Here is a 27,721-nt window from a genome sequence, read left to right as displayed (position 1 = left end):
AGAACTACAGGAAACGTATGATCTCTGTAATTGCAAACAAAGGTTTCTCTACCAAATATTAAGTTCTGCTTTTCTGATGTATCAAATACTTATGTCATGCAATAAAATGCAAATTAATTACTTAAATCATACAATGTGATTTTCTGGATTTTTTTTTTAGATTCCGTCTCTTACAGTTGAAGAGTACCTATGATAAAAAATTACAGACCTCTACACGCTTTGTAAGTAGGAAAACCTGCGAAATCGGCAGTGTATCAAATACTTGTTCTCCCCACTGTAGGTTGTAATATGCCTTTCTTTTCTGGATTGCCTTCCCCTGTGATTTTACCCATGCACTGCTGCTGATAGAGACATGTCTAATCCACAATAGCTGCTAATCAGCACTGCAGTAAGAGACCCTAAGCCTATTAACTTGCTGCAACAAGGCAGGAGCCCTGCTGATATACCGGTAAAGTAGAATTTCAATGTTAGTGCAGGAGACAATGTGCAGCACTACACAGGCAACTGCTGCCAATACCTATAGGTGCTTATAGAGATGGGGAAAGCACATTTGTGAAGAGGAGAGAGGGAGGAAGCAAGAGAGGGATTGAGGGAGAGAGAGAGGAGAGAGAGAGAGAGAGAGGAGAGAGAGTGTGACAAGAGGTTTAAAACCTTGTCAAAAGTGATTAAGGAGTTTGCGTTACCCTGAGGCCTCTAAAAGAACATGGAGACAAAGAGGGAGGCATCTGGCTTCAGAAAAGGGCTGCTGTACTGTAAACTGATGAGAAGTGATTGTAACTGTACTATCGTTTAAATTAACAGCAGAATAGATATCAATACCAAGGTAAGCTATACAATACTGCACGGGGTTGATTGAAAACATGCCGCGATAACCGCTTCACTGTATAATCCTTCTTTGTTTCCTCATCTGATTAAACATTTTATTCCGACACCAAAATGTATACTTGTTTTGTCGGTTTAATCCTAACTGGGGGTGTTGCATTGTGTTGCCATTAACAGAGCCTCTGTAGTTAGAAGGGAAACCAAGACCCCTCTCCCTGCATGGATTCACAACACTAATGGGGTGTCCTGAGGATCCTTCAGCACACATCAGACACTACTCAGCAGGGGGATCATAGTGACTAGTGAGAGTGATACGGGGGCTTGGTTCGAGATCTCTACTCGCACCCCTAGGCTGGTTTAGTGTCATTAGCATTAGCAGCACAGCCAGCGTTGTTCTCAGTTTAACCTCCTTCTCTCTCAGCTGCTGTGCTGCATGGCTATTCCTGTCCTGGATTGTTACAAATATATATATATATATATCATTTAACTAGTCAATTAAGGACAAATTCTTATGTACAATGACAGCCTACACCAGCCAAACCCGGAGGACACTAGGTCTATTGTGCACCGCCCTATGGGACAACAAATCACAGCCAGTTGTGATACAGCCTGGAATCGAACCAGGGTGTCTGTAGTGACGCCTCTAGCACTGAGATGCAGTGCTTTAGACCGCTGCACCACTCGGGAGCCCCAAATGCCAGCTAAGCCCCGGTCTGTGCTCTACGCAGGAGCTCTTAATGCTCTCTCCCAACACATACACCTCCCTCTTTCTATCCCTCTCTCTTTCTGCCACGCTCCCATGCTTGGGGAACAGGGCTCAACCGGTGGTGGTAGGAGAAGCGGGACTGGAGTGTTTAGTGCTGTCGTCACTGCTCTTGATCGTTTGACCCTGGGAGAAAGTTCTGCCACAGGGGGAAATATGTGGCGGAAACCGGGGGGCTGGAACAGAGAGAATAGGCGAGGGATACCGCGAGCGTGAGAGCTGCGGCTCAGGCTTTGACCATTCAGCTACTGGACGACAGTGAGTATGACGTGAGCCTATATGTAAGTTAGTGTAAGTTAGTAAGTGTAGAAAAAACATGTGTGTGTGTGTGTGTGTGTATGTGTACATGAATGTATGTATGTAAGAATGTGGGTGAAGTGCTAAACCTTCTGACAAATTTCCATATCGTTGTGACATCACATCACCTTGAGTTACATGTGCATTAAAGGGGTCCGACCTCCATTGCCTCCTTACTAAGTGGTGATACTTACAAACAATACTTAGACTAGGGAACATAATATGAACTGAATTAATATCTGGTGTGCGTGACCAAAAATATCGTAATGGATTAACATTTTGTTATTGCTATGACTCAACCTGGGTATTCAATTGAGATTGTCCATCATCGATATGCTACGAATTGCAATTCGTATCATATGTTACAAATATGCAATGTTACCAATTCCAATTTGTTGTGGCTAACGCTAACGTTAGGTACAGTAGGAGGCTAACGTTAGCGAGGCTAGGGCTTAGGGGTTAAGGAAAGGGTTAGGGATAGTGTTAAGCATAGGGTTTAAGGATAGCGTTAAGTTTAGGGAATGCTCGAAGCGAGGCCTAATGGCTCAGTAATTGCTTTGTTCAGTTATTATCAAAAGCGAGTTTGTTAATTGTTTAGTTAATTGTGATACGCGCAGGGCAAGCGAGGAGTTCAGATAACTTTTCCGAAAGAAACAAACTGGGCAACGCAGGCCTATTCAACTAGAACCTCAATTCCCAGCAACAGACAAAAGCAGGCCAGGTGAGGCTCATTATAGTGAACCAGACTGACCCAGTCACACACACACACACACACACACACATGGGAGACATATGGGTGACACAAACACAAAAGGGGGAAACACAAACACACACTTACGTCTGCATCTGCCAGGGGCAGGTGTGTCAAATCGGGCTGGATAGGATATGGAACTAGATTCAATATTTAATCCCCTGTTATCTGCCCGTGTGACAAAGACCTACTTCCTGTTGCGAAGGTATTTCAATCGAATTAAAGACGATATTAATCCAGAGACGACTGACTCCACTTCTAATAACCAGTAGGCACACACTGCATTATCCACAGCCTTACCAGCTGTTTAGTCAGTCTCTACTCTTTTTAATAGATGTTCTATTGTGCAAGACTAAAAATAACTGTTCTAAGAACGTTAAAATGTTGTTGTAGCTGAAAAAAAACTGTATACAAGCCACACTAAATTAGTGGTTTTGATTTGTTTTTCTGGGGGAGGGCCATGAACCCAATCAATATTATGCATGGAGTGAACAAAACATTAAAACCCTGCTCTTTCCATGACCTAGACTTACCAGGTGAATCAAAACAAATTGTATTATTTTTTATACCGCAGTGAAATGCTTACTTACAAGCCCTTAAACCAACAATGCAGTTTTAAGAAAATACCTTCAAAAAAAGTAAGAGATAAGAATAACAAATAATTAAAGAGGAGCAGTAAATAACAATAGTGGGGCTATATACAGGGGGTACCGGTACAGAGTCAATTTGCGGGGGCACTGGTGTCCAGTTAATTGAGGTAATATGTACATAATATGTACATGACTATGCATAGATAATAACAAAGAGTAGCAGCAGTGGTGTGTAGAGGGGGGGGGGGGGCAATGCAAATAGTCTGGGTATCCATTCAATTAGCTGTTCAGGGGTCTTATGGCTTGGGGGTAGAAGCTGTTTAGAAGCCTCTTGGACCTGGACTTGGCGCTCCGGTACCGCTTGCCGTGAGGTAGCAGAGAGAACAGTCTATGACTAGGGTGGCTGCAGTCTTTGGCAATTTTTAGGGCCTTCCTCAGGCGGTGTGCCTGGTATAGAGGTCCTGGATGGCTGGAAGCTTGGCCTCTGTGATGTACTGGGCCATACGCACTACCCTCTGTAGTGCCTTGCAGTCGGAGGCCGAGCAGTTGCCATACCAGGCAGTGATGCAACCCGCCAGGATGCTCTCGATGGTGCAGCTGTAAAACCTTTTGAGGATCTGAGGATCCATGACAAATATCTTCAGTCTCCTGAAAGGGGAATAGGTTTTGTCGTGCCCTCTTCACGACTGTCTTGGTGTGCTTGGATCATGTTAGTTTGTTGGTGATGTGGACACCAAGGAACTTGAAGCTCTCAACCTGCTCCACTACAGCCCCGTCGACGAGAATGGGGGCATGCTCGGTCCTCCTCTTCCTGTGGTCCACAATCATCTCCTTTGTCTTGATCACGTTGAGGGAGAGGTTGTTGTCCTTGCACCACACGGTCAGGTCTCTGATCTCTTCCCTATAGGCTGTCTCATGGTTGTCGGTGATCAGGCCTACCACTGTTGTGTCATCAGCAAACTTAATGATGGTTTTGGAGTCGTGCCTGGGCGTGCAGTCATGAATGAACAGGGAGTACAGGAGGGGACTGAGCACGCACCCCTGAGGGTCCCCCGTGTTGAGATTCAGCGTTGCGGATGTGTTGTTACCTACCCTTACCACCTGGGGGCAGCCCGTCAGGAAGTCCAGGATCCAGCTGCAGAGGGAGGTGTTTAGTCACAGGGTCCTTAGCTTAGTGATGAGATTTGAGGGCACTATGGTGTTGAACGCTGAGCTCTGGTCAATGAATAGCATTCTCACATTGGTGTTCCTTTTGTCCAGGTTTGAAAGGGCAGTGTGGAGTGCAATAGAGATTGCATCATCGGTGGATCTTTTGGTGCGGTATGCAAATTAGAGTGGGTCTAGGGTTTCTGGGATAATGGTGTTGATGTGAGCCATGACCATTTCATGGCTACAGACGTGAGTGCTATGGGTCGGTAGTCATTTAGGCAGGATACCTTAGTGTTCTTGGGCACAGGAACTATGGTGGTCTGCTTGAAACATGTTGGTATTACAGACTCAGACAGGGAGCGGTTGAAACCTAGGATCCCTTATTGATGTCACTTGCTAAATCCACTTCAAATCAGTGTAGATGAAGGGGAGGAGACAGGTTAAAGAATACTATTTATGCCTTGAGACAATTGAGTCATGGATTGTGTATGTGTGCCATTCGGAAGGGTCAATTGGCCTGACAAAAGATTTAAGTGCCTTTGAACAGGGTATGGTTGTAGGTGCCAGGCACACCGGTTTGTGTCAAGAACTGCAACGCTGCTGGGTTTTTCATGCTCAACAATTTCCCGTGTGTATCAAGAACGTTCCACCACCAAAAAGGACATCCAGCCAACTTAACTCTGGGAAGCAACTCAACATTTGGAAGGCGTTCTTAACATTTTGTCCAACATATCCATGGTGCCATCGTTATTCCATTTTGGCACAAGACAATTATATTTTAAGCGCATCAAATCAGCAGTTATAATCTTAAGTGCTACGTCTGTTAAAGTTATCACATTCCTCATAAGGTACTATTTGTACTAAACCAAACTATTTGTACTGAACACCAAGTAACCATGGTCTTCTTCCATGAAATTTCAACTGAAAAAGTGAGAGGAAAAAAAATTCTACATTTTGTATCTCTTGTTACTCAGCAAGCATAGTATAAGTAAAGGAAACTTTGGGCGACCAGCGTGAGGTACCTGTACTTCACCTCATGATCCTCTTGCGCTGTTAGGTCAGGGAGGTCAGACGAGACCTTCCAAACACGCAAGTCAGACACAGACTAATTCTCACACGGAACCTTATAACTACACTGAGCAGCGTGTGCATGTGTACACTCAAGCCACAGGTGGCGTCTAAAACACAGTCATTTAAACAGTAAACAGACAAATATATTAAAGTAAGATTCTATGACAGTAAAGTTGAGAGCAGTAAAGATGTGTGACCAATCCAGGTTGCTGAGAGCATGAAGGAGCGCGACAGACACTCAGTGGACAGTCATGGGCAGAACAATTCGAAGAATGGACCTAGCAACCAATGATTCGTCTGAGTGCCAGTCTGTTTATGCTCTCTTGTCAACTCCATATGGAAATGTCATGCCAAACATGTTTAGCATGGCAAGGAGTGGAATAGCTAAACAGACTGGTACCCAGGCTAACAATTGACTAGCACTGGCCCCAGGCTAATCAAACCACAGTCGTTTAATGTGATCAACAACATAAAACAAAACAAACATGAAAGGATTTTACTGAAGGGAGTGGTTCATTACTCAACATTAGTCATAATGAATTACGGTAAATGACACAAATTGCCTTGTTTTGGTATAATACATAGGCCTAATAAACGTCAGAGAAAGGAAACTATATAGGATTTAAAAGTGAATTATATGAGGAGCCCAAAAAAGCTTTCAGGCACCGAGGGCACTTAGTGGACACTGAGGTGGGGTTTTAATGGGAGAGGCTGCAGTGAAAGTCATGTTACCGGGCAGGTTACCGTAACTGCCTTGGCAGAATGCTGTTAGGAGTGACCAAAGAGGGACCAAATAGTTTGTAGCAGTGGTTCCCAACAAGGGGGAATCGGACCCCCGGACCCCCTATCCACAGGGGGTACTTGAGAAGACTCATGAGACCCTAGTCCTACTGGTAAAATGCACAACGGGGTACTTCAGGGGTACTCAGGGAAGACAAAAGTCAGTCGGTAGTACAGTAACCGAAACATCCTGTCTGCTAGATTAGAGTGACCAAAGAGGGACCAAATGTAACACTGCCATTTTGTGTTGATGCTGGTTTCTGTGGGTTGCAGTTGTGGCTGAGAGACTGGAGGCTCAGGAGGCCAGAGGAAGATGTTGAACCCTTGGGGGCTGTTCCTCTGCCAGTTGGCAATAAACACGTCTTACCATGTCATAAAAGGTAGGCCAGAGTTCAATCAAACTCTCACTGTGGGGAATAGCGGTCTCGCTTCTTCAGTCGCCTCAACATGGTTTTAATACTGAACCGCTTCAACCAAAACTGTAATGCTACTTATGGCTGAAACGCTAATGTACATAAGTCATTGAAATGTCATTGAAGTAATTGAATTGAAAGCCATTGACCCCAAATCTGTGTCTGTTGATTGACAGCCAGCCTCTGCCTGGGTGGGTCAGACATCTTTGCGACGGTGAGCGAGAACCGACCCGTAGGAGAGTTCATTGCGAACCTCAGCATCGTCGGGGACCCTACAGGAGTCAATAGCATCCGCTTGTGCCTCACCGGAGAGAACGCCAATTGGTTCTACCTAGAAGGGAGAACCATCAGGCTCAACTCATCGATTTTAAGAGTCCTGGATCGAGAGGTAATAAAGCATCACGCTGTTGCTGTCCTCCTGTTTTAAGTCTTATGGTAGAAAACCAGGTTTGATTGAATAGGACACATTCATATCTTTGACGGTTCATACTTAACCATAATCAATAGCTTTTTCTCTCCAAGCGCCAGGGATCTGTTTTGATGGCAGCATTAACATGTTATGAAGACGACATAATACAAGTAAGCCATCTCAACCAGGCCTACAGCATGTTTTTCACAACCTGGGAATTAGAATGTGAACTGCCTCAAAAGTTGAGGAAATGTCTAAACGGAAGTTCTGAACCTACTGTTTTCTTCCTCTAGAGTGAATACAGGGTCATGGTTGAGATCCTGAACGAAAACGATAACAAACCAAGGTTCCTTGAGAAGACTATACAACCGCGTTACATAAGTGAGGTAAAGATACATCACACTTTGATAATATAGATAGTCTTGTGTTTCAGATGCATAATGACCGGTCTTCTGTATTTCATCAATCCTCAGCTCACTGCAGTCAACTCTGTCGTCTTCACTGTCAAGGCCATCGATGCTGATGGAGACACCATCACCTACATCATCGACAGAGCCTCGGTATGGTACCATGAGTTTGAGCTCACCACAGTGCTGAATCCTGTTGTCATGTTCCTGTTCATTTCAAACAATGACCCAATATATCCACTTATAGCGACAACCCAACATCTACTCAAATTAATTATATTTTAAAATGCTCCTATATCTCCTAACCTTGCTGATTACACCTCTGTGTCAATCGCTCAGTAGGCCATCTGTGCACTAATTTAATGAACATTCATTTCCATGTTCTCTCTCATCCCAGCCTGATGCCAGCTACTTCAGGATAGACCTGCCCAACAGTGGTAAAGTAATCCTGGACAAGCCATTGGACTATGAGACCAAAACCAAGCTGCAGCTAGTCATCTACGCTGTGGTAAGACCCGCTACTTATCAGACCTGGATTCAAATAGTATTTGTTTTCTTTCAAATACTTTGAGCGTTTTGATTGAGCCTGTCTTGAGGTCCCAGATGGACGGGGTTCTACTTCTTGAACTATTTCAAAGGGCTCATTGAGTCAAACACGCTCAATAAAGCACAGCTGACGTATTTGAAAGAAAACACATACCATTTGAACCCATGTCTGCCACTAATCCCCTTTTTCATTAATCAACCAGAACACATTGAGGCCAGAGGCCAATAATTACGAAAGCCAGAGGCTATTACTGTGCCCTGCCCTGCCTAGTCATATAATATAATTATAATCTGAAGATATGTCATCTATTACTATGCCACTACCTGACTAGCCGTGCAATAGCATTATAATCTACTCAACTATTTATGAGTAAAGCCATCCTCAAACATTTTGTGCCGAGAAACAGATCGTAAATAGTTACAATGCATCTTGCAGGCAGCATCATTCTCTAACCTAAAATCTCAAATGCTGAGGAAGGACGTGGCTGGGCTGAATACCGGTCTCCCGACCAAAATCCACATGAATTTCCAGTGAACTCGTGTGATCAAATGTGATTTAATGTGAAGTTACAGTTTTTTTCGATTGCTAAACGACAAAAACTCCTCTATTGGGTTGAGGAAGGGTGAATATGCAGGCAGGTACAAAACCATAAATCTGTGATGTGCTGCAAACCAATCTGTGACAGCTGCAGAGTGGTGAAAAGCAACGTTATCGCAAACTATGACAAAAACTTGGGTATTTCTTACTGGTTCCCCCTGTTCTGCTGGCACTAGCTGAGCATAGAGCTGTTCTAGGAAAGCTATAAGCCTTTCTGTGTTGTATGGGCCAATGAGTGGTGTGTTGAGAAGCAAAACCATCATTGGCCATTGCAGCACACATGGTGATATTCCCCCCCTTTGGCCTGGAACCTCCACAGTGGCCCTTTGACCTATAACATTCCTTCCTCTGCGCCGTGTTTTGGTAAGGTTAAATCCAGCTTCATCGATAAATACAAATGAATGTGGTCTTTCCAGTGCTTCCACCTCCATTACTCTCTGAAAAACAGTAAGTGCACAGTTTTACTGTAGAAATGCTAGTGTTTTTTTTTACTGTAAATATTTTGTATAGCTGTGTACGTAACCTCAGACGTCTTACCTGGACATATTGGTATCTTTGCTCTTTTACCCGTTCACTGTTTCTCTCGAACGGTACAGTGTATAACTGTTTCATTGTAACTTGGTGTTTCTTTAGGACTCGAGCAATAGTTGTTGTGCTGACAGAATTAACATTTTCAAATATATCATTATCAGCCAGCACTCTATCTTGAATCTCCCGCAGTTTTATTGCATTGTTGACAACAACCATGTCAACAATAGCATCTGCTTAGCCTTTCAGCTGAAATTGCAATCAGCAGTGTTTGAAAGGCACAAGGCTGAAATCTATTCCGTTTTGAATGTGTGGTTCACAGTTTTGACAGCAGTGTGTTAGCATTTGAACAAAGTGCTGTAAATCCACAGTGTTGTGCAGGTTGTGGTTAAAGTCATGGGATAAGTGTGTAGAGTTTTGAAAACTGTGTTCAAGCAATGAAAAACGAACTAGAGTTTGGTCCACATGAACTGCTGCTGTGCAGACTGTAGTTAGAGTTTTGCACATGTGACTCCAGTTGTGTCCACTGTCGTTTAGCAATCGAAAAAAACTGTAATATGACAACATGTGAAGCAACATGACATAAAACTGCGTGACAACATGTGAGCACATGGAAGAACATGATCTCATGTGAAATTAATGTGACAACATGGAGATTAAACATTTCTACATGCAATACCATGACACTACAGATGTGTGTGTCATGGTATTGCATATAACATTTCAGCACATATGAAAACCCAGGTGTGAAATGTCATTTAGAACATTTTACTTTGAAAGACATCATTTACATTAATTACATTTAAGCAGTCATGGTCCCCTGCATGTTTTGTGTAGTTCCCAGTTTGTTGCAGGGACATCCCCAACGACGTTTTTAGAACGTTGTGTAATGGTCCTGTAAGGTTTTTGTCTAGTTGTGGTGAAAATACAGTAAATCTACAACTAGTTACGGTATTTTATCAGCTATATCCATGTGTTAAGTATGCTGATGACTTAGGACTCAACCTCACTTGACTTAACTAAGATTTGAACTCACAACCTCTTGGTTGCTAGCTACCTGAAGTTCCCAGTGTGCCACCAGGTCTGTGGATATGTGGATATAATGGAGGCTGGCAAGAATACATTTCTGCAATTTGCTGTACATGCACTGCTGCCATCTAGTGGCCAAAATAAGTTGCACCTGTGCTGTAATAATACATTATGGCTGTTCTCTTGCATTGCAAAGACGGTAAAAAAAAGTTTTTTTCTCTTTGCATTATCTTTTACCAGATCTAATGTGTTATATTATCCTACATTATGTTCACATTTCCACAAACTTCAAAGTGTTTCCTTTCAAATGGTATCAATAATATGCATATCCTTACTTCAGGTCCAGGCAGTTAGATTTGGGTGTCATTTTGTGTCATTGTCATTGTGTCAATGTCATTTTTGGTGAAAATTGAAAAAAAGGGTCAGATCCTGAAGAGGTTTTAACAGCGCAGCTCTTGATTGTCACAAGTTTGTACAAAGATGGACATTTCACATGTGAAAATGTGTTTTAGAAACACTTCAGTTATTCTGACTATTCTCACATCTTTGATTTCATTTCCTTATTCCAGCAATTTGAGGGTCTTCTGTATAGTTGTCCAATGTTGGTGGGGTATATTATTCTGTTTTTATGTTACTCCTGAATCACTAAGATAAATATAATCGCTTTTCTTGACTGTATTTTTAACAAGGTTGGAATTTAATTTAAAGTCCAAAGTGTAGCAATTCGGTCTAAATCGGTTACTGACACAGATATTGTGACGTAGCAGGAAGAATGCTGTGAACCAAGGGTTTGTGAGTAAAAATCCCAGGGAAGGACATGTTGAATGATAATTACTGTATAAATAAACATCCACCATGTAGTAATGTTTGTCAAAGTGTGTCAAATATGTCAATTGAAAACACCATGTTAAAAGTGCTGTGTGTAACAGGACTCAGTTTGATTCTCAGAATATTTATTATAACAAAGGGGTAGGCAAAGGGCAGGCAGAGGTTCATAATCCAAGGCAGATTCAATCGGGGACAGAACGGCAGGCAGGCTCAGGGTCAGGACAGGCAGAACCGGGAAGACCTATAAAAGAAAAACTTGAGAAAGGGAGAAACGTGCAACACGCTGATAAGACCTGACAAAACAAGACAAACTGGCAACAGATAAACAGAAAACAGGTGTAAATACACAGGGGATAATGGGGAAAAAAAAATAGAAGACACCTGGTGGGGGTTGGAGACAAGCACAAGACAGGTGAACAGATCAGGCTGTGACAGTGTGTGTATAATAATGACTCATTATTGTTTGCAGGGCATCGTCACCTGTGAAATCCCATGTGAACATCTTTATCCACATGTGAAAGGTTATGTGATCGCGTGAAAATCCACATGAGAAACTTGATGTGAAATATCAACACCTGTGAAGTGGTCCAAAAACACATGGTTTCACATGTGCAAGACATGTAAAAATGTAAAATGTAAAATTGTGATTTTCACGTAAAATCATGTTTTTCCAGTAAGTGTTTGCTCTCAGTCTTGCTAGGTTGAAGAGTTTTCCATTATATTGGGTATCATTACTGAAGCTTAGATAAAATACATTTCTTTCTCCAGGAAACCAACACCAAGGAGTGGTACAACACTTCCGCCTCACTGATTGTGAACGTGGAGGACGGGGACGACCATTACCCTCAGTTCCTACCGTGCACACCCATCTCCCAGGACCACAACCACACGGTTGTCTGCACCAACCCCATCTACGTGGTCAACATCACAGAAAAGGACCAGGTGATGACTACTGCTTAGTACACTCATTGTAGAATTCAAATGATATGGATTTGCATATTGCATGCAATATTGATTATTTTTTTCATTAAACCTTAATATATTAACCAGGAAAGACACTTGAAGTTAGAAATCTCTTTTGTGAGGGCGAACTGGCAGGAGTCAAGATCTAACAATTGATTGATTGAACAATCCATGTGGATTCTAAGATGCAGTAATTATCTGGTTTCAGGACATGTTACTGAATTTCTCTCCTGGTCCAATTCATGCCGAAGACGGAGACAGAAGCCTTGATACGCCTTTGCTCTACTCCATTCTCTCAGGTGTGGGCCTACCTAATAGTGTCTGCTTAATCCATTGCCAATAGGCAATTTCAAGGCCTATTGAGAGGCCAGTAGACTGCTCTAATATTTCTATTTAAAAGGATTGCATTGCAGCCTTACACTTGACAGAGGTTTACATACACCTTAGCCAAATACATTTAAACATTCCCAGTGGGTCAGAAGTTTACATACCCTCAATTAGTATTTGTTAGCACTGCCTTTAAATTGTTTAACTTCGGTCTAACATTTCGGGTAGCCTTCCACAAGCTTCCCACAATAAGTTGGGTGAATTTTGGTCCATTCCTCCTGGCAGAGCAGGTGTAACTGAGTCAGGTTTGTAGGCCTCCTCGCTCACACACGCTTTTTCAGTTCTGCCCACTAATTTTCTATAGGATTGAGGTCAGGGCTTCGTGATGGCCACTCCAATACCTTGACTTTGTTGTCCTCAAGCCATTTTGCCACAACTTTGGAAGTATGCTTGGGGTCATTGTCCATTCGGAAGACCCATTTGCGACCAAGCTTTAACTTCCTGACTGATGTCTTGAGATGTTGCTTCAATATATAACCCCTGTGCATCACAGTTGGGATGGTGTTCTTCGGCTTGCAAGCCTCACCCTTTTTCCTCCAAACACAACAATGGTCATTATAATGGCTGCATTGTCTTGGCTGATTTCTTTTGATTTTCCCATGATGTCAAGCAAAGAGGCAATGAGTTTGAAGGTAGGCCTTGAAATACATCCACAGGTACACCTCCAATTGACTCAAATTATGTCAATTAGCCTATCAGAAGCTTCTAAAGCCATGACATTTTCTGGAATTTTCCAAGCTGTTTAAATGCACAGTCAGCTTAGTGTATGGAAACTTCTGAACCACTGGAATTGTGATACAGTGAATTATGAAGTGAAATAATCTGTCTGTGAACAAATTGTTGGAAAAATTATTGTGTCATGCACAAAGTAGATGTCCTAACCGACTTGCCAAAACTATAGTTTGCTAACAAAAGTGGTGGTTGAAAAATGAGTTTTAATGACTCCTACTAAGTGTATGTAAACATCCGACTTCAACTGTATATGGTCATTCTGTGTGGCATCCCGTGTATTTACCTGTAACACATGTGCCTCAGGTGCTGACAAAAACAGGTTTCAGATTGACAACCAAACAGCAGAGATCACAATGACAAAACGGGTGGAAAACAGACATATGACACCTATATTCCGACTGCGCATCATGGTAAGAAAATCTTGATTGAAACAATGATAAAAGCACTAGCATCAGTAGCATGCCTTATCAAAAAGCCACAAAAGACAAAGTTAAGTCCAATAATAAGAGCCTTTTAAAATCGAATTTGTTAACCGAATAGATCTGAAAAAGGATCTCCCTGGACTGTTTGACATTGAAAACACCATCAAATCATCTACAGGCATCTCAGCTGAATGACCCAAAGAAGTACAGTGTGGCGACAGCGCTGGTCCGGGTGCTGGCAGAGAACCGGTTCCCTCCCCTCTTTAACAGAACCACGTACAAGGGCTTCATCATCGAGAGCTCCAGCCCTGCCACGCTAGTCTCCACCTATGGGAACGAGGTGCTTTTCATCCAAGCCATAGACCAGGACTTTGTAGATGTAAGCGATGGGATAATGTGTGTGTCTGACTAAATTTAGTTTGTTTAAAGGGATAATAAACAAACGTTTTTTTCCATCCCATCTTGGTACATCCTGTCTTGCTTCACCTTCCCTCCATTTGCAGGGGGTGAATCCAAAAATGCATTATTCTCTCCAGCCCACACGAGCCACCACTGGACTGTACCACATCACAGAGGAAGGGGTTATCATCGCTAAGACCGACCGCCTACGATCCTTCGACAGGCTCATCCTAGAGGTAAGGTCATTATCAGACAAATATACAGTGCCTTGCGAAAGTATTCGGCCCCCTTGAACTTTGCGACCTTTTGCCACATTTCAGGCTTCAAACATAAAGATATAAAACTGTATGTTTTTGTGAAGAATCAACAACAAGTGGGACACAATCATGAAGTGGAACGACATTTATTGGATATTTCAAACTTTTTTAACAAATCAAAAACTGAAAATTTGGGCGTGCAAAATTATTCAGCCCCCTTAAATTAATACTTTGTAGCGCCACCTTTTGCTGCGATTACAGCTGTAAGTCGCTTGGGGTATGTCTCTATCAGTTTTGCACATCGAGAGACTGACATTTTTTCATTCATATAAATGTCGTTCCACTTCATGATTGTGTCCCACTTGTTGTTGATTCTTCACAAAAAAATACAGTTTTATATCTTTATGTTTGAAGCCTGAAATGTGGCAAAAGGTCGCAAAGTTCAAGGGGGCCGAATACTTTCGCAAGGCACTGTATACTGAACAAAAATATAAAAATGCAACATGACACAATTTCTACGTTTATTAAGTTACAATTCATATGATGAAATCAGTCAATTGAAATAAATACATTAGGGCCTAATCTATTGATTTCACATGACTGGGAATACAGCTATGCATCTGTTGGCCACAGATACCTTTAAAAAAAAAAGTAGGGGCATGGATCAGAAAACCAGTCAGTATCTGGTGTTACCACCATTTGCCTCATGCAGTGTGACACATCTCCTTTGCATAAAGTTGATCTGGCTGTTGATTGGGGCCTGTGGAATGTTGTCCCACTCTTCAATGGCTGTGCCGAAGTTGCTGGATATTGGCAGGAATTGGAACACTGTCGTACACGTGGATCCAGAGCATTCCAAACATGCTCAACGGGTGACATGTCTGGTGAGTTTGCAGGCCACGGACGAACTGGGAAATGTTCAGCTTCCAGGAATTGTGTACAGATCCTTACAACATGTGGCCGTGCATTAACATACTGAAACATGAGGTGATAGCGGTGGATGAATGGCACGACAATGGGCCTCAGGATTTCGTCATGATCTCTTTGCATTCAAATTGCCACCAATAAAATTAAATTGTGTTCGTTGTCCATAGTTTATGCCTTCCCATACCATAACCCAACCGCCACCATAGGGCACTCTGTTCACAACGGTGACATCAGCACACCACTCACCCACACAACACCATACACAAATTCTCTAAATCAAATCAAATCAAATTTTATTTGTCACATACACATGGTTAGCAGATGTTAATGCGAGTGTAGCGAAATGCTTGTGCTTCTAGTTCCGACAATGCAGTAATAACCAACAAGTAATCTAACTAACAATTCCAAAACTACTGTCTTATACACAGTGTAAGGGGATAAAGAATATGTACATAAAGATATATGGATGAGTGATGGTACAGAGCAGCATAGGCAAGATACAGTAGATGGTTTCGAGTACAGTATATACATATGAGATGAGTATGTAAACAAAGTGGCATAGTTAAAGTGGCTAGTGATACATGTATTACATAAGGATACAGTAGATGATATAGAGTACAGTATATACGTATACATATGAGATGAATAATGTAGGGTATGTAAACATTATATTAGGTAGCATTGTTTAAAGTGGCTAGTGATATATTTTACATAATTTCCCATCAATTCCCATTGGCAGCAGCCACTCAATGTTAGTGGTGGCTGTTTAACAGTCTGATGGCCTTGAGATAGAAGCTGTTTTTCAGTCTCTCGGTCCCAGCTTTGATGCACCTGTACTGACCTCGCCTTCTGGATGATAGCGGGGTGAACAGGCAGTGGCTCGGGTGGTTGTTGTCCTTGATGATCTTTATGGCCTTCCTGTTGCATCGGGTGGTGTAGGTGTCCTGGAGGGCAGGTAGTTTGCCCCCTGTGATGCGTTGTGCAGACCTCACTACCCTCTGGAGAGCCTTACGGTTGTGGGCGGAGCAGTTGCCGTACCAGGCGGTGATACAGCCCGCCAGGATGCTCTCGATTGTGCATCTGTAGAAGTTTGTGTGCTTTTGGTGACAAGCCGAATTTCTTCAGCCTCCTGAGGTTGAAGAGGCGCTGCTGCGCCTTCTTCACGATGCTGTCTGTGTGAGTGGACCAATTCAGTTTGTCTGTGATGTGTATGCCGAGGAACTTAAAACTTACTACCCTCTCCACTACTGTTCCATCGATGTGGATAGGGGGGTGTTCCCTCTGCTGTTTCCTGAAGTCCACAATCATCTCCTTAGTTTTGTTGACGTTGAGTGTGAGGTTATTTTCCTGACACCACACTCCGAGGGCCCTCACCTCCTCCCTGTAGGCCGTCTCGTCGTTGTTGGTAATCAAGCCTACCACTGTTGTGTCGTCCACAAACTTGATGATTGAGTTGGAGGCGTGGCCACGCAGTCGTGGGTGAACAGGGAGTACAGGAGAGGGCTCAGAACGCACCCTTGTGGGGCCCCAGTGTTGAGGATCAGCGGGGTGGAGATGTTGTTGCCTACCCTCACCACCTGGGGGCGGCCCGTCAGGAAGTCCAGTACCCAGTTGCACAGGGCGGGCTCGAGACCCAGGGTCTCGAGCTTGATGACGAGCTTGGAGGGTACTATGGTGTTGAATGCCGAGCTGTAGTCGATGAACAGCATTCTCACATAGCTATTCCTCTTGTCCAGATGGGTTAGGGCAGTGTGCAGTGTGGTTGAGATTGCATCGTCTGTGGACCTATTTGGGCGGTAAGCAAATTGGAGTGGGTCTAGGGTGTCAGGTAGGGTGGAGGTGATATGGTCCTTGACTAGTCTCTCAAAGCACTTCATGATGACGGAAGTGAGTGCTACGGGGCGGTACTCAGTTACCTCAGCTTTCTTGGGAACAGGAACAATGGTGGCCCTCTTGAAGCATGTGGGAACAGCAGACTAGTATAGGGATTGATTGAATATGTCCGTAAACACACCGCCAGCTGGTCTGCGCATGCTCTGAGGGCGCGGCTGGGGATGCCGTCTGGGCCTGCAGCCTTGCGAGGGTTAACACGTTTAAATGTTTTACTCACCTCGGCTGCAGTGAAGGAGAGTCCGCATGTTTTCGTTGCAGGCCGTGTCAGTGGCACTGTATTGTCCTCAAAGCGGGCAAAAAAGTTATTTAGTCTGCCTGGGAGCAAGACATCCTGGTCCGTGACTGGGCTGGTTTTCTTCTTGTAGTCCGTGATTGACTGTAGACCCTGCCACATACCTCTTGTGTCTGAGCCGTTGAATTGAGATTCTACTTTGTCTCTATACTGACGCTTAGCTTGTTTGATAGCCTTGCGGAGGGAATAGCTGCACTGTTTGTATTCGGTCATGCTACCAGTCACCTTGCCCTGACTAAAAGCAGTGGTTCGCGCTTTCAGTTTCACGCGAATGCTGCCATCAATCCACGGTTTCTGGTTAGGGAATGTTTTAATCGTTGCTATGGGAACGACATCTTCAACGCACGTTCTAATGAACTCGCACACCGAATCAGCGTATTCGTCAATGTTGTTATCTGACGCAATACGAAACATATCCCAGTCCACGTGATGGAAGCAGTCTTGGAGTGTGGAATCAGCTTGGTCGGACCAGCGTTGGACAGACCTCAGCGTGGGAGCTTCTTGTTTTAGTTTCTGTCTGTAGGCAGGGATCAGCAAAATGGAGTCGTGGTCAGCTTTTCCGAAAGGATGGCGGGGCAGGGCCTTATATGTGTCGCGGAAGTTAGAATAACAATGATCCAAGGTTTTTCCAGCCCTGGTTGCGCAATCGATATGCTGATACAATTTAGGGAGTCTTGTTTTCAGATTAGCCTTGTTAAAATCCCCAGCTACAATGAATGCAGCCAAAGGATGTATGGATTCCAGTTTGCAAAGAGTCAAATAAAGTTTGTTCAGAGCCATCGATGTGTCTGCTTGGGGGGGGATATATACGGCTGTGATTATAATCGAAGAGAATTCTCTTGGTAGATAATGCGGTCGACATTTGATTGTGAGGAATTCTAAATCAGGTGAACAGAAGGATTTGAGTTCCTGTATGTTTCTGTGATCACACCACGTCTCGTTAGCCATAAGGCATACGCCCCCGCCCCTCTTCTTACCAGAAAGATGTTTGTTTCTGTCGGCGCGATGCGTGGAGAAACCCGCTGGCTGCACCGCCTCCGATAGCGTCTCTCCAGTGAGCCATGTTTCCGTGAAGCAAAGAACGTTACAGTCTCTGATGTCCCTCTGGAATGCTACCCTTGCTCGGATTTCATCAACCTTGTTGTCAAGAGACTGGACATTGGCGAGAAGAATGCTAGGGAGTGGTGCACGATGTGCCCGTCTCCGGAGTCTGACCAGAAGACCGCCTCGTTTCCCTCTTCTACGACGGCGTTGTTTTGGGTCGCAGGCTGGGATCCATTCCGTTGTCCTGGTTGAAAGGCAGAACACAGGATCCGCTTCGAGAAAATCATATTCTTGGTTGTACTGATGGTGAGTTGACGCTGATCTTATATTCAGTAGTTCTTCTCGACTGTATGTAATGAAACCTAAGATGACCTGGGGTCCTAATGTAAGAAATAACACGTAAAAAAACAAAAAACTGCATAGTTTCCTAGGAACGTGAAGCGAGGCGGCCATCTCTGTCGGCGCCATGGCAACCTCTAATAACGAGGACGGAGAGGGGTTCAAGAAATGAACATTCAATTATCTGTCAAAAGCTTTGGTGGACTTCCCTGCAGTCAGCATGCCAATTGCACACTCCCTCAAAACATCGGTGGCATTGTGTTACAAAACTGCACATTTTAGAGTGGCCTTTTATTGCCCTGCACAAAGTGCACCTGTGTATTAATTGTGCTGTTTAATCAGCTTCTTGATATGCCAGACCTGTCCTGTGGATGGCAAAGGGGAAATGCTCACTAAGAGGGATATAAACAAATTTGTGCACAACATTTGAGAGAAATTAACTTTGTGGGTATGGAACCTTTCTGGGATCTTTTATTTCAGCACATGAAACATGGGACCAACACTTTAAATGTTGCATTTATATATTTGTTTCAGTGTAAAAACCCAGATGAGTTTGTTAAACAGGGACAGTTGGTTTTACTAGTCATTCCTGGCTAACTGAATAGCTAGGTTAGGCCAATAAGTGGTCCAGTAGTAATACAACTGTAGGTAACTCACATTAAAATTAGCTTCACTTAGGGTTAGAAATACACAGAATCCTTTTTTAGGGCTCCGAATGTACACTGCCCTATCAAGCTAAAAGGCAGTAACTGCTCATAGCGTGGAACTGAGAAATATTGCTTTTATTTACCTTGGTTTCACAGTAACTCAATGTCATTTTCGCTACATTAAATACATGCTTAATCATGTGGACAAGTATCCTGCCTGTATGGTGTTGTGTTTTGGAGAAAATGGGGGTCATGTTAGCAGTAACTGCATAAACTCATTTTAGACCAAATTAGCAGTTTGGTAGGGCAGTACAGTTCTCTGTAATATCATTATTTATCCTATAGGTGGTTGCTATGGATGAGGAATCAGGTGAAGTTGCTAAAGCCTCAGTCGACATAGAGCTGCTACAAAGAAGCCAGCCAAGTAAGTACTGAGCATTACTGATGCATTGAGGGGGGGGGGGGGGGGGGGGGGGGGGGGGGGGGGGGGGGGGGGGACAGGAAACTCACACACACACACAGTATCAGCGCTTTGACGGGTAGTGAAAGTCAAAATGACAGTACTGTGCACACACACACACACAACATAGTGTTAGAGGCTGCGTCTTTCGAATCCGGTATCAGGAAGAATAAAATTCAGAATCTGTCGTTAATTATCTTTAATTAAAAAGCAATAAATGGTAAATGCATTTTTCGTATATACGGGCTCTCTGTCCCTCGCAGGGCAAGCAGAGAACTGACAGGATGTACGTAAACAGCTGTTCTTATACTGTGATAGGCCAACAGACGGGTTGGAACTATGTCTATCACAGTAGAGGCTGAGCATGGTTTTAGACTTGCTCAGCCTATCGCAGGCGCTCACACTAGTCCTAGCCTCTTGGCGCTTCTTGGAGTTCACCCTCTGTCGATCTATAGATTCTCACTGTTCTGGTATCACACCCTAGTTGTAACAGTTGCTCAGTTCCTGCTATTGTGTTCAGTATTTTTCCATCTCAGTTAAACCTTGTGATGACCATCCCTCCCTATACCTGATTAACCACAACTTTGTAACATGCAGCAAGTCACACCATGTGCTCAATATTGTCACACACACAGACAGGCAAGGCAAATGTAGCAAACAGTACACCGCTTTGCAACATGCAAGTCACACACACACACACACAGAGAGATGAAGACAAAGCAGCTGTTGTTCAAACAATTCAATCTTAAGTAATATGGTAGAGGGTTTAAAATGCATTAATCCTAAATCCTTACAATAGGGAGCAGAACAACACTGGTTAATCCACTATGCTCTCCGAAAGTCAACAAAGAACAATTCAATTTTCTTACAGTGTAGCCTATAGATGCAGGAAAGAAAGTGAACTTGACCAAAACAATGGAAATGCCATGGCAACGCCACTCACACAGTCCCCAAGGGGGGAAAGATTCAGAATCTCCTCATTGCCCCCCCCCCCCCCCCCCCCCCCCCCCCCCCCCCCCCCCCCCCCCCCCCCCCCCCCCCCCCCCCCCCCCCCCCATCAAAATTAGCCTACATTTAGGCTATGGCATTTCACCCTATTTGGGGGTAAAATCAGAGTGTAATGCTTGTATGGATGTCAACCCCAATACATGTTCATGTCATTGTCACCAACCAACTGCATTACACTTAAACACAGCTTCAAGTAGCACCACCAATTTCTATATGGCTAACGTTAACTATGTTACAAACAGCAGTTAACAGAACTCTTCTCTAACCCCTAAATTGACTATTTCTAAATATTATGCAGCGAAAACAGCCATACTGTATCTACATCGGGTTTTAGTAACCACATTGTGGGCCTATTAGAAAACAAAAATCATGATGGATTTGACAATACATCCACTTTGTCAAATCAGATTCTTGGAATGTGCGCAAATGACGGGCGTACTTGTTCTTTCCCCCCGTCTGATTTCTTTAAAGCTTCCGAAATGACTGACACCCTTGATGTGTCAAAGATGAGCAAAAATGACTGTAGAAAATATATAATTGAAAAACGGAGCTACAGCATATTGCATGCTCCCAACTTTTTGTAAAAATGATTTGATAGTGTAACGACCCTGGGTTTATAAGCACTAGCGCGCTGGACCTCGGGCTCGAAGGTCGAGGGTTCGAGACATGCTCCCTGCTGTTTCATTACAATACTAATAAAATTGCTCAGAGAATATATATTTTGTTTAATATATAGAATATATATTCTAAGTAATAGAATATATTTTTTTTAAGGTAGGGGTCAAAATTATTGACACCCTGTTTTCAATACCTTACCTTGTGAGGATAACGGAACTGTGCCTTTTACTAAAATGTTTTATGAGTTGGAGAACACATTGGGAGGGACCATTTCTCCATACTGAATCATTCCAGATCCTTTATATTATTGGTATGTGCTTATGGACGGCCCTCTTCAATTCAAACCACATGTTTCCAATGTGCTTTTAAGTCCGGAGACTAAGATGGCCATCGCAAAATGTTGATTTTGTGGCCGATAAACAATTTCTTTGTGGATTTTAATGTGTGTGTAACAGTATAGACTTTACGTCCGTCCCCTCGCCCCGACCTGGGCGCGAACCAGGGACACTCTGCACACATCAACAGTCACCCTCGAAGCATCATTACCCATCGCTCCACTACTTCAAGGTCTCAGAGCAAGTGGCGTCACCAATTGAAACGCCACTAGCGCGCACCACCGCTAACTAGCTAGCCATTTCACATCGGCTACACTCACCCCCCTTTTGACCTCCTCCTCTTTCCGCAGCAACCAGTCATCCGGGTCACGGCACCAATGTAACAGTATAGACTTTACGTCCGTCCCCTCGCCCCGACCTGGGCGCGAACCAGGGACGCTCTGCACACATCAACAGTCACCCTCAAAGCATCGTTACCCATCGCTCCATCGCTCCAAGCCGCGGCCCTTGCAGAGCAAGAGGAACCACTACTTCAAGGTCTCAGAGCAAGTGACGTCACCGATTGAAACGCCACTAACGCGCCCCACCGCTAACTAGCTAGCCATTTCACATCGGCTACATGTGGTTGAAGTTATTGTCTTGCTGGAAGATCCACTTCGGTTTCTCTCAGTTCACCCCCCCCCTCTCCCCTTCCATACACTGTCAATCATGCTACTCCTGACAACATGGACACGCCCCTCTCTCCCCCCTTCTATGCACTGTCAATCACGCTACTCCTGACAACATGGACACAATATGATGAGTTAAACCAGGCAACTGGCTGCTCGAACTTCCCAGAATGTATTTTCTCCCCATTCAAACAGCTGTAGACAGAGACTGCTTACAAAACAAACAAAAGTTATCTTCAACTGGGCTTCAGGCACAACGTCTGGATGAATGAGTAAGACTCTGCAGGGCTATGAGCATGAGCCGTTGCAAAGTGAAAATGGACCAGTTGTGTGAGCTGCTGGACTTCATACGCTAACCCGCCTCTCCTATCCCTCCATAGTCCCTTGGACACCTTTCAGAGACATGGATGTGAGGATAGCTGGCGGTATCATGGGTGGGATGCTGCTGCTGTTAGTGACTACCCTGTTCCTGCTGATCCGATGGGCCAAGAGGAGGAGGAGGAGACAGAGACAAAACCCGGCCGGACGAGGGGCTGTCGCCCTGGGGAAGCACCTCAAAGTGGTAAGGGCTGCTCCATGCACACATAACACACACACTACTGTATACACACACACACACACACACACAGGGGCAACTAAAGCACGCACACAAGTGAAAAATATATATTGAATGACCATTTGCTGGCCAGTGGCGACTGAATGAATGAATGATAAGGAAAGGCAAGGATACATACAGTATAAGCATGCAAAAACATGTAAACCCACTGACTATTACAATCAAACACAATCAAGCAACTAAGGATAGTATGCTTATACAGGCCTAATCTAAGCTAAATGTGTCATTAAGCAGGTTTCCATCCAACCTTTTTATGCAAGTAAAGTACATGTCAGATAAGAAATGTCACGACAGGCCAGAAGTAAACAGAAAATGTGTTTACAAACTTTCTAATTTTCGACAAAACAAAATACGCTAGATAAAGTGGGATTTTGTTGTGTCAGTAAAATTAATTATGCGAGAAATGGCGGTGGAAACGCCTTTAAGCGCAAATATTGATATAATAACGATCATATTCAAGTAAACTTGGAGTCATGCGATGCTCCCACCACGACTCGGGGGTTTATTAGGCTACTGATTAAATAAATGATGATGAACTTCACAGGGTGGTGAAAGTGCATGGTGATCTTGATGCTCCTTTCCAATAAATATCAAGGGTCTGATTCTGGTGACATGATGATCGATGCTTGACACCCATTTGACAAATAAAAACATCCATAATAATCTCATCATGTAGACCAGCCTACCCGCACTGTATCAGCGAGCTGTTTGCTAGAGTGCACGTGCAAATACCGTAGTAGGCACATTTGCTATTTAACGCAAACGTTTTAGTGACAAAATTAGATCGGATTTTTATCCGCAAAAAGTCAATTTGGTGGAAACAACACTAGTGGGGAAAATGCACATATTTTCTTTATGCGGGTTTTAGAATATTCTTATGAAAATCAGTCGCCAATTGGATGGAATCCTCGCCAATTGGATGGAATCCTACTATCTAATCTAAATTACAGAGTAATCCAAGGCAAAAATCCATTGACACTAATATATATATATATATATATATATATATATATTATATATTAAACATGCCTTTGGGCTCTGACTCCTAAACCAGCACTACAAATTAAAACAACATATCAGACCGTATTTCCTTCCTTCCTTCCTCCCCTCCCCGTCTCCTCACTCTCTCCATCTACGCCCCTGACGTCTCTTTTCACTAATGTTGTTTATGTAGAGTTTAAGGTGGTTCCAGATGGTGAGTTTTTATGCATGCATTGCTTTGAGTACGCACTAGAGTGATGTGGTTGTGACAGTGAGATGGTGTAATGTTAGATGCGTACATGTGATGCACTTCCATTGCATAATTATGCAAATGAAAGTATGGCACCTGTGGTTGTACTGTGATGTTGCGGTTCTGCTTTGTTTTTTTTGTATGGAAATGTTACACATTGGTGATATGTAAAAGTAACACATGTAACATAATAGTTACATGTACAGCTCCAAAAGTATTGGGACAGTGACATTTTTGTTGTTTTGGCTCTGTACTCCAGCACTTTGGATTTCAAATGACATTAGGAGGTTACATTGTAGACTGTCAGCTTTCATTTTGCACCATTTTAAGGGACCAAACTATTGGGACAAATTCACTTATGAGTTTTAAAGTGAAGTGGTCCCATATTCATAGGACACAATGATTACAGAACTAGCACAGGCGGTACAGTTCCTCAGAGTGACTCTGTTTTGGTTGTGTTTTAGATTTTTTTTTTTGTGTGCCCAATAGTCACTTTTATTGTAAATGATAAATTAATGTTTCTAAACATTAAATGTGGATGCTACCATGATTATTATGGATTATCCTGAATTAATCGTGAATAATGATGGGTGAGAAAGTTAAGACGCACAAATATCATACCCCCAAGACATGCTAATACAATAACAGGGGAGGTTAGCATTTTTTTGGTGGGTGTGATATTTATGCCTCTGTACCTTGCTCACTCATCATTGCTCATGATTCAGTCAGGATTATCCGTAATCATGGTAGCACAGAGCCAAAACAATAGAAACTATCACTGTCCAAATACTTTTGGAGCCCACTGTATGTAATAGTATTGCATATGTAATTATTTTGAGTTTGGTGATGAGGTGAAATACTGACCTGCTTATGTTTTGCATCGTAGACTGAAGACGATTTATGGTCAGTACCCAACCCCGTGTGTAAGGGGAATATCATAGATTCAGTCATAGAATAGATCTAGTATCTATCTCTATGGATTTAGTATGCTAATGTGTTGTGCTTTGAATATTTCGAAAACGGAGTGGCTGCGTGACCAGATTCTCTGACCAACCGTACCTTCTGCTTATGTGCTAGTTCGGCTGGCCAGAGGTGAAACGGGCTACTCTGGCGAATGTCAATGATGTGTGGTCTATCATATCGTTTGGTGTTGCATGATGATTGAAAGACGAAATAACGGTTGTATGTTATTTAAGGTTCAAATTCAGTTTCCCCCCAATGCAATGTGTAGACAGGGATAGGCTACATTATTTTGACATGTAGACTAAATGCATTTGGTTTCACACCACATTTAGTATAAGGATATTGCAAAAAAAGTACTGTTTGCGCACTGCTCATGTTTGTGCTACTGCGTTATCTATAGATACACGGCAATCATGTCGTCTTAAATTAGCCCACAAAATATATACGCTGCTGGATTTTTATTTCAGCTGTTCAGAAATGTGTGCGTAAAGTAACACATGGATAGAATGTTGTTTAACTGTGGGGAAGAGGCATCCTGGGGGATGATGGTGTATGGGTGTGGAGGGGCGGTTTGATCTGGTCGCGCAGCCTCTGTTTTTCAGACATTGTCAAACACTGTCAAAATGTGCTGAATTTGAAACACTGCTTGTCCATAATTGTCCAATGTACTTCTGAAATTCTGAACAACACCAATGAGAATTTTGAACGGACAAGGACAACACTACATCAGTTGGAACGTAACAAGTCACAAAACAACCATTTCAACTCAAAGCAACCCTCTAATTGCCCCTTCTTTCCGTGATTGACAGGTGAACTCGGGCCGGCTCATGATCCCCTTGGTCGAGGAGGTCTCCTACCAGAACGAAGGGTTCAGCATAGACTACGAGGCCTCGGGAGGTTCCGGAAGCCTCTTTGGGAGACATGGGGTCTACACCAGGAAACAGTCGCTGATCCCGCCGCCGCCACGCTGCCACAGCAGCCATCTAGACTGCGGCTCCGGTACCGTAACAGGCGACATGCTGCCTATACTGGCGACGCCAGAGCCCCTGGTTAAAGACCTCACTGCCGCCCTCATCTCCAACAGCAGGAAAGGTGACAACACCATCAGCACAGGGGCTGTGACAAAAGACGAGAAGGAGAGGAATAAGCAGAGGGATATGGAGAAAGAGGAGGAGAGGAATAAGCAGAGGGATATGGAGAAAGAGGAGGAGAGGAATAAGCAGAGGGATATGGAGAAAGAGGAGGAGAGGAATAAGCAGAGGGATATGGAGAAAGAGGAGGAGAGGGATAAGCAGAGGGATATGGAGAAAGAGGAGGAGAGGGAATGGGAGAAGCAGTGGGAGCGCGCTGTTGGCACAAAAGAGAAGAGAAATTCTGAGGGGGAAAGGACGGATAAGTCGAGAGATGTTTTGGGTGCTTCTAGTGAGACCGCAGACGTAAGCGAGGCCCCTGAGGACCAAACAAACACAGAAAAGCCTCAGAGCCACAGGATGAAAACACACCACATCAGAGAACCCAAAGACGGGCACAAAAGCTCTTCTGAAGAGTAGTCTGAGGCAGAAAAATCAATATTAGGCTATGCACTCTGATGTGTCTTTCAGACGATTATGACACAGCCTCGGAGGACGACCAGGTCCCGTTACTCCAGTATCAGGACGTCGAGGGGGGAAATGCAGCGCAAGGGCTCAGCGAAACAAACCAGCGATCAAGCAAACAGATGACCGAGTAACCCACATATGCACCATTCAGACTCACACTCTGGGCTTCAGACTCACATTGAAGATACAAAATAACTCTAACCATTTATTTAAAAAAAAATAAAACTGACATTATGGAGCCAAACAAACTCTATACACAGACAAAAATGTATATAAATGTTTTTTTCTCTCTCCAATTCCATATGATTATGTTGGTGTCACACTCTGACACTTTGAGTTGTTTGTTTCGTCAGGGTGTGATATGAGTGGGCATTCTATGTTGCATGTCTAGTTAGTCTGTTTCTATGTGTTTTGGCCTGATATGGTTCTCAATCAGTGGCAGGTGTTTGTCGTTGTCTCTGATGCATGTTTGCACACAGTATTAATAGCGGTCACGGTCGTCTTATTATTTTGTTTGTTTGTTTAGTATTCGTCGTGTTCTTTCATCTACATTAAAATAATGTATTCACACCACGCTGCGCGTTGGGTCTCCTCACTACGACGACCGTGACAGTTGGGCCTAAATGAGCTCCACCACTTTTCAGGTCTTGATTGAGTAAATGAACGTATGTAAATCTGAGAACAAAAACATGTTTTCTGAAAAACTGTGTGGGACCAGCCTTAATGCGAATGAAGCCATTCTGTATTGCTTTAATTTGCAGTGTTGAAGGACTAGTACTTCAGTAATTAAAGTCAACATTTAAGCACACGCAATGTAACTACAGTGCTGGGGAAGCAACTCTGAAAATATAGTTTACCCAAGCCATCAATTACTTCACATTGGATGAAGTTAAGCTACAATAGGGAAAAATATAGTTACTTAGCTAAAGTGAATTTGAAAA

General features: G+C 43.4%; 1 protein-coding gene across 1 annotated transcript; it reads left to right on the top strand.

Moving 5' to 3' along the window:
• The first annotated feature begins 1,480 nt into the window (after positions 1–1,480).
• Positions 1,481–27,353, top strand: LOC110490200 (cadherin-related family member 5). Its single transcript, XM_021563448.2, has 15 exons — positions 1,481–1,843; positions 6,497–6,603; positions 6,813–7,024; positions 7,159–7,215; positions 7,339–7,431; positions 7,519–7,605; positions 7,850–7,960; positions 11,750–11,923; positions 12,153–12,243; positions 13,367–13,473; positions 13,664–13,864; positions 13,989–14,120; positions 19,629–19,707; positions 22,753–22,934; positions 25,992–27,353. The coding sequence occupies exons 2-15, from the start codon at positions 6,537–6,539 to the stop codon at positions 26,730–26,732; spliced, it is 2,334 nt and encodes a 777-aa protein (XP_021419123.2). The 5' UTR covers positions 1,481–1,843; positions 6,497–6,536; the 3' UTR covers positions 26,733–27,353.
• The last annotated feature ends 368 nt before the right edge of the window (positions 27,354–27,721 follow it).

This window comes from Oncorhynchus mykiss, chromosome 15 (assembly GCF_013265735.2).
Source record: "Oncorhynchus mykiss isolate Arlee chromosome 15, USDA_OmykA_1.1, whole genome shotgun sequence".
Classification (NCBI taxonomy): domain Eukaryota; kingdom Metazoa; phylum Chordata; class Actinopteri; order Salmoniformes; family Salmonidae; genus Oncorhynchus; species Oncorhynchus mykiss.
The sequence above is the reverse complement of the archived record's forward strand: the minus strand, read 5'-3'. Positions and strand labels throughout refer to the sequence as shown.